The following is a 13,223-nucleotide window of genomic DNA, read 5'->3' on the forward strand; positions in this document are numbered from 1 at the left end:
AAATTTAAACAACTATGAGGTATTACCTCATACCTATGAGAGTGGTTAATATGACAGAAAGGGAAAATGATCAGTATTGGAAAGGTTGTGGGATGATAGGGATATTAATGCAATGCTGGTATAGTTGTGACGTGATCCAATCATTCTGGAGAGCAATATGGAACTATGCCCAAAGAAAATAAAATTGTTCATCCCCTTTGAGCCAGCAATTCCAATTCTAGGCCTATATACAGAAGAAAATCATAAAAAATGGGAAAAGTCCCACATGTTCCAAACATTCATAGCAGCTCTTTTTGCAGTGGCAAAGGACTGGAAATTAATGGATGTCTATCAACTAGGGAATAGTTGAGCAAGTTATAGTACATGAATGCTATGGAATACAATTGTTCTCCAAGAAACCATAAATGGTCGAATTCTAGAAAAGCATGGAATGACTTACAGGATCTGATGGAGCAAAGGGAGCAGAACCAAGAAAACAATGTACACATTAACAACAACATTGTGAGATGATCAACCCTGATGGATGCAGCTGCTCTAGTGCTTTAGAGAGCTAGGACAACTGTATTAGACCGATGATGAACAATGTTATCCCCATCTAGAGGAATAAAAGCAAAACAAAACAAAACAAAAATCCTTCAGAATGTGATGAATAGTATATTCATTTTTTGAAAAAATTTCTCTTTCCTTTAATCTTAATTCCTCATATGGAAAATAAGTACTCTGTAGACATGTTTAACATAAATGTGTATGTACAATATTAATCCAACTGTTTGCCCCTCAGGGGAGGGGGGGTGCAAAGGGAAGAGTAGAAGAAATTTTGTAACTTAAAAATATTCATAGCATATGGATGAATGTTGAAAAACTTTCATAACATATATTTAGAAAAATAAAATATCAGTTTAGAAACACAACAATGAAAGAGTTTCCTAGAAATTTTAAGGAGAAAATAACAAGAAAAATGATTAGAGATAATAATTGTAGATTTACAAATTAATTTAATAGAAGAAAATAAACATTTTCTCATAGATATGGCCAAGTTAAAGAAATATCTAGTTCAAAAAAAAATCTTTGGGGGAGGCTAGGTGGTACAGTAGATAGAGCACCGGCCCTGGAGTCAGGAGAACATGAGTTCAAATCCAGCCTCAGACACTTAATAATTACTTAGCTGTGTGGCCTTGGGCAAGCCACTTAATCCCATTGCCTGGCAAAAAAAATAAAAAAATAAAAAAAATAATCTTTGCCCAAAAGAACAAGTGATTGTGGCTTTATCAAAGATGGAACCTAGAGTAAATTCACTTTTTTTTCTTTTTTGACATGGTAATACATAGATGTATTTTTATGTAAGTTTAGCAAAAACTTTGACAAAAGATTTATATGTTATCCTTATGGCTATGATGAACATATGAAAGCTAGATAACAATATTATTGTGTAAGTTTGAAAAAGACTGAATAACCAGTTCTAATAAGTCAATGTCAATATGAAAGTATTCTTTTATTGAGTGCACCCAGAGATTTATGCATGGCATCATGTCACTTAAACATCTCAGAGAACATATTTAAAGAAAACATTAAATGATGTATAGTCCCAACTCCCTCATTTTACAGATGAAGAAATTGAGACCTAGTGAAGTGACTTGCCAAAAAATGACATGAAAAATAAGTGATAGATTTGAAATTTGAACTTGGGTCCCATTATTTCAAATCCAGCACACCAAATATTGAGTGATTTCTACTTTTCCAAGCTTGTCTCATCAATATTTTTGTTAATTTCTCTCGCAATGGAAAAAATGGTTATGCATATCATGTTATTTCTAATCCAAAGTTAGGGACAAAAGTTAACATGTTAGATGATAAAATCAGAATCCAAAATTATTTCAGGAAGCATAAAAATGAAATCCAAATATTACAATTTAATAAAAATACACATGAAATATTGAATTAGAGTTAAAAATAATTTATACCACTATAAATATAGAAGACAAAGTAATAATTCATTTGAAAAAATATGATGCTTAGAAGATTGTAAACACATTGTGAATCAGAAACTAACGATAGCCAAAAATGGAATATAGTCTTATAATCATTAAAATTTACACGATTATCATTTTATTACTTTTCTTCCTTAAAGAAAAACAAAATGGAGCTTTAAAAATATCAATTCCACAGCATGCTTGAATATGCTTTCTTCATGTCAACGTGACCTCAGGGATTATTCTGTTAAACTTATCATCATCTCATTTATCCTCAGGCTTAAATATCAGTATTTTCTGTTAAAATAAATGTTTATAAGGAAGACTAAGTATATATGCAAATTTGTTTCCTTTTCCTTAGTCTTCTACAGTTAAAATTCTCCCAGGAATAAGCCAACCTTCTAAATACATCATCAGAAAATGTTTTAACCTTAATAATGCTTTTCAACCATAGAATATTAATTTTTGATTAGATTCCAATCCTTTATCAAGCAGAACAATCAAACCACCAAAACAGCTGCTGTGCCTCTTTCATACCCATGATTTAACAGTGAATTTCTAAAAGTAAGCATTCTAATAAAGACATCTTGTGAGATTGTTTAACATATGAATGCATTCATTTTCATGAAATATTATTAATTCCAGAGCATGAGTCTTTAAGTTACCTATTCATTTTTTTAAGTTTGATTTATTTGAGAACTAAGCAAAGCAAAAAAAGAGCAATATGCAGAAACTAATTCTAGAATTGGGAGCATTTCTCCTGGTTCTAGGAACTCTGCTCTTAGAAAAGCAAAAAGGAATAATTCTCTAAATTTTGCAATGTCAGCGATCAAATAATGGCCAGATTTTTTTAAAATAAAGTATCCTATTGGGGTGGCTAGGTGGCATAGTGGATAAAGCACCGGCCTTGGAGACAGGAGTACCTGGGTTCAACTCCAGCCTCAGACACTTAATAATTACCTAGCTGTGTGGCCTTGGGCAAGCAACTTAACCCCATTTGCCTTGCAAAAACCTAAAAAAATAAAATAAAGTATCTATTGTCAAAAAGAATTTTCAATCAATATTTTCCAAGGCTATATTCTGCTCTAGGTAAACATGAGACCTTTTAAGTAAAAGATACATGAGTAAAGGATTATTATATACTCAATGACTTTCTACATGTATCAGTGCATTTTTCTATATACATATTTGAGAAAGAAAAGACCTTTCCATTTTACTAGATGATTCATCAATTAAACTATGAAGACATCATTTAAACAAAATTCTGGAATGTATCAAACATCCATAAGGGATAACGGTTAATAACATTTGACTAAAGTACAGAATGGACAAAAGGGAATATTGTAAAATAAGCTGGAAAGAATAGAATTCATCATAATCATATTTATTTTAGCTTTTTAAAACAAGCATAACCTGTTAGTAAAATCTTAATCAGCATTCTGGTAATTGGTGTGAAGGCAGTTATTTTTATTGGAATGTTTTTTATTTCAAATTTTCATCTTTTTGCTTTCACTGAAATAATATGGTATAAAGTTACTTAAGAAATATAAATTATTTCATTTTACTTATTATTACATGAGAGGCAACATGATGTAGTATACTAGCCTTAGAGTCAGTTAATCTTACATTGTAGTCAGGGCACCCTCCAGTGCTTTATTTTGCAGGGAAGTTATAATTTGAACTATTAGAGGAAGTTTCATCTCTGAAAATTCTTATAGGGATGAAATCACACACTTGAATTGTATGGATGCAGGGAGCACCTCATTCAGAGAAGACTTGATTCCTACCTATGACACATGCTAGCTATTTGACCCTGGGCAAGTTACTTATTCTCTCTTATCCCTAGAGAATTCTTTAAGAAAATTAATTCCAAAGAAGATATTGCTGTGTTGTTAGAGGAAATACCTCACGTAAACTTTGATATATATTTTCATACACATACACATACATACATATATATAATATATATATATATATATAAAGCTGAATGTTTAAGTATGTGTAAAATCTAAAAGAGATATACATCTAAAGAAGATATCAGTATATATATATATATATTTATATATATATATATATATATATATATTTAGTACTTATATGTATATACCACATAAAGAAGATACAGGAATATATGAGAATGAATGCCATGTACAAGACTGGGATTGTATGCTAGATCTTGGTCATTTGACTTACCTTGAAAATCATTCAAATCATTTTCCCAATTTAATTAGAACTGCATTGTGCAATATTGCACTAATATACTGGGAAGTTGCCTAATTACCTATATTCACTACCATTAATTTGTAAATTTAACAGGATCATAGAATGTTAGAGAAGAAAGGAATGTTTGAAACTATTTTATCCAGTCCTCCCCTTTTACAAATAAAAAACATGGAAACCATTGCACAAGTTTGCTCAACATTCACTGTATTGAAAATTCAATGAATTCAATAAAATTGTAACACTAAAATATGCATATCTTTTACCTCACTTTGTGTACCAAAAGTCACTGAACCAGCAGGGAGAGGCTAGAAGAAATTCAAAAAACCCTGAACCTGACTTGGTCAAATGGCAACTTTTATTTTTCAGAGAAGATATTTTAAAACCACATTATCAGACAAATAAACATTTATTATAAGAGAGAGAAAAGATAAAAACAGCAAATGCTTAAAAAGGCAGCAAGGCACAGAGGCATAACTAGTAGAAAGTGTGGGTTCTCAAGGAGAATTTTATACTTACAGATGATGTCCGGTCTACTTCACACCGACTACTTAAGATGAAACAAGCCTCGGCATCATCCATCCTAAAAACAAATGATAAAGGGGACCATATATTGAAATCTATATTTAATTAAGGCTAAAATCCAGAATGATAATGCATACAGAAATTGTCAGTATACAAAAATAAAAAAATAGAAGCTGAATATCTAACAGATCATGACAGCATTTTTATCACATAAGCTTTTTCTAAACATTATTAAACACCATTATATTTGCCAGAATTTTTTCAACATTTCCTACAGCGTAAAAGTCAAAAGGATGTCATTTTTCCTTATTAATAGAAATAATTATATATTTTCATATCACTATTTTAGTTAAATCAGGAAGTTGACATTCTTTTAAGATAAATTTTTACATGGAAATTCCACTTGAACAATAGCATTTCCCATTCTACAGAGCAATCAAATTGATCAACAGTCATTTATTCAGTGACCAGGACTATTTTCCAAGAACTCTCCCAAATTTCCAGAATATAAAGAAAAAAGTAATGCAGTCATTGTCTTAGAGATGTTTCTATTCTTAGAGGGAAGATATGGACAACATAAAAAAGAGAATTATACAAAATGAAAACAAAGGAGCTTATCCTAGAGGAAGGATACTAGGAGTCAGGGGAGCTAAGAAAAATTTAATGTAGAAGGTGCAACTTAAGCTATCTAAGCTATCTAAGCAAAACTGAGCTCCCAAGAAGTAAAAAATGATGAGAATGCCCTTTTGAATCCAGGGGGACAGTCAAAACAAAAGTATGGAGAAGAATGATGAAGCTTAGGGTATGTGTATAGTAAGCAAACAAGTATGGTTGGACCAAAAACTGTGTAATGTGAAAGAGGGGAAAAGGAAAGGAAAGGGAAGGTTTTATATGGCACATAAGGTACATTTCACAAATATTATCACATTTGATGCTCAGAACACCATTGGGAGATGGGTGCTGTTATCTCATTTTGAAGTTAAGAAAGCTGAGAAAGTCAAAGATTAAGTGACTTGCCTAGGTTCATACAGCTAGTTCTTGTCTGAGACCAGATTTGAACTCAGGTCTTCCTGACATACTCTACCACTATACCAACAGCAAACCATAAGAAGACTGGAAAGGTATGAGGGACAAATTTGTGAGGAGTTTTAAGTGTCCATTTTACTTCATCCTGATTTCTGTTGCTTTTTTATTCTGAGGTTAATATGAAGCCACTACAGTTTAATGAATAGGGGGCTTTCATGGTCAAGATTAAACTTTAGGAAGAGTAACTTTGAAATTTATGGGGAGGATCTATTGTGGGGAAAGGTTAGAGGTCATGAGATCAAATAAGGAGATGCAGTGAAGAAGTGTTTAATTTAGAAGGGACTTGACCCAAAATAACTTGCTATCAACTCTCAGAGCAACTATTGATATGGACTTTATTGATTTCTGTTATAAAAGCCACCTACACAATGACTCCAGTCACTGGTGGTAGATCATGTATATATAATATTTAGAACTAACGATTTGGGTTTTTTAGGGGTTTCTTTTAAGGCAATGGGGTTAAGTGGCTTGCCCAAGGCCTCACGCCTAGATATTATTAAGTGTCTGAGGTTGGATTTGAACCCAGGTACTCCTGACTCCAAGGCTGGTGCTTTATCCACTACACCACCTAGGCGCCCCAGAACTAAAGATTCTTAAAGATGATTCAGTGTGATCCTCCCATGTAGATGAGTAAACTTAGGCTCTGAGATGCTTAATGAATTATCCAGAGAAACATAGCTAATAAGGAACAAAACTATAAACAATTTTATATAGAATTAACTGGGGCTTCCTTTACTGCTGGAAATATGAATTTATTTTCACTCAATAAGTTATTTTTGCTGTCATGCTGTGGTCTTATTGTCCTCGTGCTCTCATGATTTGAACCCAAACCCACTATTGACTGCATCTGGGCAAAAATTGTACAAAGTAAATAATATTCCAATTTACTTAATTTTGAATTCCACAAAATGTTTAGTACAATGCAAAATACTCGGTGCTCATTAGAACTTGTTGAACTAAAATTCTTAGCGCTTCAAAGATATTTTAACTAATTATCTGAAAAACTCAGTATTTGTCTGATTATATAAGGTAATTATGCAATGCTAGGATTCCTCTGGAAAGAGGAGAATTGTCCATCTTCATTGGAAAAGAACTATTCTAAAATTATTTTAAAATTTCCACAATGATTATCACTATGACAATAAATGTTTTAGTCTCTATAATACTTAAGAAAAAATTCAGTACTGAAATAGAAAAGGGCAAGAAGAAAAAATGGTGAACTTCACAGTCTGTAGATACTCAAATTTTCAGATAACTATTTCTTTTTGTTTAGCAAATGAATTATCAATCAGAAAAAAGAAAGGAGGTGAGGGGACCATAGGATCTAAAACTCTTGAACTGGAATATGTTTATTGACTAAAGGCATACCAAAGTATGTCAGAAACTATAAATTCATTATTTGTGCAAGAGTTGCTTAAATGCATTTTAAATTTTTATTGTTTATTAATTGATTTTGAGGCAATGTGGTATAATGGACTTAAAGCTGATCTCAGAAACAGGAAGATCAGATCCCACCTCTAATATTAACTGGTTGTATCAATGGATCGTTAAGACTATGAGATATAAATCTGAAGTAGTAGGACTTTCCTCCCTTTGGAATTTCCAGCCTCAATGAAACCATAGCTCCAGTTCATTTCCCTCTTCTATCATTATACCTATGAGATTAAAAACAATACTTATGTATACTGTTAGGCATATCAGTCTGTTTGCTTCTGTAGGAGATGCCATTTATCATAGTCCTGTGCTTGGGGTTCAATAAATTTTTTTTAAAAAATCTCCAGTGAAAAGGATAAAGCCAGCAGGACCATTTCATAGTGATTAAATTTAGATTGGATAAAAAAAATTGTCAAAAAATTTTTAAATACCTACTTTGCTCTCAAAAGATCCTGATCTTTTAGGGCTGAGCCTTGTAGATAGATGACCCTTTGGGACCACATAGGAATCTGAAGTACTCTTCGAACCTGAGCATCTATTTCAGTTGGGCATAAAATCACCACATAATAATCCTGTAAAAAAAATAGAGCAAGTTTATGAAGGAAAATCCAAACACATTTTGATGTCTGCTATATAAGTGGGTTAGTTTTCTAAACAATGACAGCTAGTAAAATTGGAAACCCTGAAAACAGGCATTTTTATAATGAAGACTCACATTTATAATGTCATAAAATGCAAATTAAATACATTCTGTCCATATGAATATGATTTATATATGAATATAATATATATAACTTGTCCCCCTTTTATTAGCAATTGAGCAAGAGAAAGTAAAAGAGAAGCTATCTTTTTATCTATATTATAGAGAAATGTCTCTCACTATACTCTACATTATTGTTAGCTTTCTCTGTAGGAAATTACATGTGAACCTCCTTGTTTTATATGTGTGTGTATATATATATATGCATATATATATCCAAAAGTAATTAATAACACAAGCCATATTTACATGTATCTTGCATTCTTATGTAATATTGGCTCATTTTAATATTAGACAACATTATTAAATTGTTCTTTTGACCTAAAATCTGCATAAGTGCTGAGATTTGTTTCCTTATCATATGCTATGAAAAGGCAAATATGGTATTTCCAAAATTGAACAATAATAAAATTAAATATTTAAATAATCACCTAAGAATAAAAGAAGAGTTCTAAGACAAGAATGTCTTTAAAGTAAGGATTTGTAACTTTCTGTGTGAACCCCTTTGGAAGTTATGAACTCTAGGAATATATTCTTAGAATTTGTTTTTAATAAAAAAGGAAATACTCAGTTTCAGTCAGATGTAAAGAAATAGTAAAAATAGAGTAGTAAATGAGTAAAAATAGAGATCTCATTTGTGAAATCCTTTAACATTCATGGAGTTTTTGAAATCTATCCATATACCCAATGGGGGTACATGAATTGTAACTGTTAAAAAAAAGTTCTGAATGAGGAAGAAAAAAAGCCAGAAATATGAATTTGGAGATAGGGATTCAAATTAATACTCCAAGCTAACTAGAGGTGTGATCATGGGCCTAACCTCCCTTTAATTTCCTATTATAAAATATACTGCCTCACTTACCTGTTATGAGACAAGTATTTAAAAAATCTTGAAGTTCCCTAAGGATGCAGGTTATTTCATTGTTTCATGTGAAAGATTTAAGATTTCATTACAGAAAGGAATATAATAATACTTTCCATAGCTAAAGATGTATGTTGCTTATGTTATGCATGTTACCAACTCCTTGCTAATTGGAACATGTAGGACACTGAGATCACGCTACACATGAGAATTCCTGTTTATTAAATATTATTAAATAATTAAAGAGTGCTATAAATCAATATTTCTTATAATGACATATATTCATTACTGTGGTATTAGTATCATTCACTCATTCCAAGAGCCAGCAAGACTGACCTCATGAATAGCAATCTCCAAGATAAATGATCATCTACTTTTCATGGGCTGCATCTACCAAAGTTCACTTAAGAGAATCTGCCTTTGTGGATACTTTGTGGATAGAATTCAAAACAGAAAATTTATTTGATTTTCTCAAGAGGTTAAGCTTTTATTAACTCCCAATATTAACTCCCAATTTCTCTCTCTCTTGTTTTATTTTATTTTTCTCTCCCAAATTGATTTTATTTACAGTATATCATGGGCACACTTGGCACATAGCCCAGGCTGAATATGACAAAGGAACATAATTCAGAAAATAAATGTGAATTTGTTTAAAAAGTATATAATTATTCAAGTGGTATCCCAAATAATTACATAATTTTACTTAAAAATTATAAACAAAACTATTAAGAATAGAAAATGTTTCACAAAGCTTGAACTAATAGATCTTCTTCTTTGAATTGTATTCAACATATTATCTCTTGGTATTAGCCAGTTATGCCACTCAGATTCATCAATGTTCATTGATGTGAAACATCAACATAATATTTTAATTCAAATTTTAAGCATCCCTTAGCAGAAAAGGAAAATTGCTGTGTCATGGCTATAGTGACGAGGAGGTCTAAATTCTATTTCCATGGACAAAGATATATAATCATGAAAATTTGTGGTTCTAAGACTGGTTTTGTTCATGTCCTAAGTAAGTGCCAAACTTCCACTTAGCACTCTATCACAAAGATATGTTTTGCATTCTTATAACTAATACATATTGTCTGACATTTCTATCTTAGCAAAACTTGTTAAAATTTCATAGAATTCAAATAAGCAGATGATAATAAAAAGACCAAATTTCAATGTTTATATCATTATATATTAAAACACAATGTTTCATGAAAATATTACTTATGCCTGATCTAGAGAGAAAGGGACAACTTTTAATTCACAGAAAGTTCTTTCTTTGTAGTAATAACATAATTCCATCTGTCTTGTCTTTTTAGCTACAGAAGGCAACATAAAGTATAATGAATGAATGTATTATTTTACGTTTGCTACTGATTAAATTGCAGCATCTTCATTTACTTCTTCCTAAATTCAGTCATATAAATGACAACTTTCCAGAAGGAAAACTGCATCAATTCTAATTTAAATTTTTAATTTTTTTTAACTTTGTTTAATTTAGTAGAATAAGTATTCTATATCAAAGATACCTGTAGTCTTGGATGAGCATAGAATTCATTTAGAAAATCCATAAGTAAATCAATCTTCAGGGAGCTAACACAAAGAACCACATGCTTCTCCGTCTGAGCTCTGTGACGACTATAGTTTCCACCAGATTTCTGTCTTTCCATCCACAAAAAGGCCAACTGTTCAAACTAAAATGAATTTTTATATATCAATAAGAAATATCAAGCTTGAAAATAGATCAATGTAATGCACTTAGTATTTCATTATGCTTATTCTCTTTTAAGAAATTTCTTAAATTTCAGTTCTTTGTTGCAACAATGTTACATTCACATGAAAACTGATGAGTAAATAAAATCTTTACTCAAATACTCTTCTAGAATATTTAGGTTTTAAAAAAACACCACATTATTATTATATTTTGGTTGGATTTTTTTCAAGAGAGTGGGTTTTTTTTTTTGTTTTCTATCTAGACTTATAATTTCATCACTAGAATATGTTTTGCAAGGAAAGTCACTCTATGTTGTAAATGAGCAGCTTGTCTATAACTTATTCTCTGAAAGAGTTGTCTGGAGGCATTGAGTAGTTAAAGGACCTGTTTTTGGTAATGCAGCTACTTAATTGACAGAAGCAGCATTTAAACTCTAGTCCTCTAATTTTAACCCTATTCACTATGATAGGTTGTATACTGATATGATTTTTCATATTGAATAACTTATCAGTCATATATAATTCTTTGTGATCCATTTGATGCTTTCTTGGTGAAGATAGTAGAAAGATTTGCCATTTTCTTCTTCAGCTCATTTTAGAGATAAAGAAATTAAGGTAGACAGGGTTAAATGGTTGCCCAGAGTTTTACAGCTGGTAAATGTTTCAGGACAATTTTGAACATAGCAAGGTAAATCTTCATGACTCCAGGCCTGACACATTATATACTATGCCACCTACCTTCCCAATGAATGACGTTATGCAATGCCAAAATATAATAGAAACAAACTTGCCAATATACAACCTGGAGAAGCAAATAAAGTGATTGCAAATATTTTAAAATTTGACTTGACTTTCCATTTGACTATTTTCACTGAATCTATAATTTTTGGCACTCAAAAGGAAAATCTCTGGATCTTCCCATATTTTCTAGATATTTATAATTCATATCTACCTACAAAAAATATTCAACATTATATGTAGCCCTATTCTAGCCATTCAATAGTTAGAAGATTCTCTTTTCTCCCTTGTCTACTTTTCAAGGACTGAAGGGAGAGATGAGGTTAGGAAGAACATTCTTATATAAACTTGTTGGTAAGCTATACCAATCTATTGGGGTTGTAAGAATATGTAAATGCCAGTTAATTGTTTCAGTTGAGAGTCTAAGCCCTGTGATACAGGTATAAGGTAATGACAGTTTCACTACATTAAAAAAAGAGATATATTCTTCCTTATTTGTTGTTCTGGAATGCCTTCACTTATTTTCCCAGTAAATATTCCTTTTCCTACTCTATCCTCTTCTGCTCAAAGTCAGAAGTTAATTGTTACTGTTTTTGGAAGTTTGGTTTTGGACAATACTTCTAATTTCATTGGAGTAGGGGCATTTCCAATGAGGAAATCTTGTGTACCAATATTTATTCCATAACATTGATTTTTAGAGAGTTTAGTATATACTTAAAGTATAGATAACTTGCCCACAAGTGACTTCCCTGGAATCACATAGTCAATATATATCAGGGGCAAATATCTTCCTGATACTAAAGTCTTTGATGAAATAACATATGAACACCTTCTTCAATATTACATTTCATTCACCTGAACAAGGAAAAAATCAAAATGCTTACTGAACATGAAACTGGTAGCAAAAATGTCCCTGCACTGTACTGTTTTCATTTTTAGGAAGCAAGGGTAATATTACTTTCCAAAGTTGATAATTCATTCCAAATACCTATTAAATTAATGTGTTTTTGTAAAACATGAAAGAAAAAGATTTTTTAAACATTATTATCAGAAACAGGAAGTTTCTTGTTCCTAAAAAGTAAATATAGATTTTACTGACATTAATAAATGATAAAATACATTGTTACCTACCATTGCTTTTTTCAATTATTAGTAATGACAATGTTTTTGTTTATTTTGAAGATAAAGCAAATTCCAATGTTTCTTAATGAAATAGTAGAATAAAATGGTAGCAGTTATAACAATTTATATTGATCTATTAAACATAAAAGAGTTGGGTTTTACCTGTATGGGTAAGACCACAAGAGCAACACAGATCATTATAACAACGAAAAGCTTGGAGAGTGCTGTCTCAGGTGTGACATCCCCAAAACCCACAGTAGAAAACGTCACAATGCAGAAATAAAGGGAGTCAAAGAGAGTCAGCTTCTTTCCTGCTCGCTCAAGATGCTGAATTCCACAAATGCTATTGCAAATAAAGACAAAAACATTGAAATGAATACCTTCTATCTATGCATTAGTTATTACTGTTAAAAGATGAAGAAATTTGTACATAATAGTTCAATATTCATACAGATGGTATTGTACTTTTAAAATATTTTACACCATAGCTTTTTTTCTAAAATATTTTGGAGTTTTTGTTTTCTAGTTATAGTAACACAGTATGTTTTGATTAATAGTTGGTCAGAAAAGAGCTATCAGGAATAAAATTAACTTGTTTGTTATCCTGATGACAACACAGATAGGGTATAAAAAATTATAGCTATAAAGCAATGAAAAGAATATCTATGTATGTGGTATGTGGAATAAATAGTATTTTATTGTTTCATTCCATTTCTAAAGTCAATAGGACATGGTAAGTAGGGGGATGACCTTGGAAACTGCAGGACAAGAGTTAAAGTTTTGTCTTTTGTCAGAG

At 31.2% G+C, this 13,223-nt stretch overlaps 1 protein-coding gene across 2 annotated transcripts in view; it reads right to left on the minus strand.

The window, feature by feature from the left end:
- Positions 1-13,223, minus strand: part of KCNT2 (potassium sodium-activated channel subfamily T member 2) — a 537,465-nt gene that overhangs the window by 206,065 nt on the left and 318,177 nt on the right. For both annotated transcript variants that reach the window (XM_074222275.1, XM_074222274.1), the window contains exons 9-12: positions 12,590-12,770; positions 10,384-10,548; positions 7,671-7,807; positions 4,710-4,773 (exon numbers count right to left, since the gene is read on the minus strand). In XM_074222275.1, coding sequence (XP_074078376.1) covers positions 4,710-4,773; positions 7,671-7,807; positions 10,384-10,548; positions 12,590-12,770 — 547 coding nt within the window. The remainder of the gene's footprint in view (positions 1-4,709; positions 4,774-7,670; positions 7,808-10,383; positions 10,549-12,589; positions 12,771-13,223) is intronic.

This window comes from Macrotis lagotis, chromosome 2 (genome assembly GCF_037893015.1).
Source record: "Macrotis lagotis isolate mMagLag1 chromosome 2, bilby.v1.9.chrom.fasta, whole genome shotgun sequence".
Classification (NCBI taxonomy): Eukaryota; Metazoa; Chordata; class Mammalia; order Peramelemorphia; family Peramelidae; genus Macrotis; species Macrotis lagotis.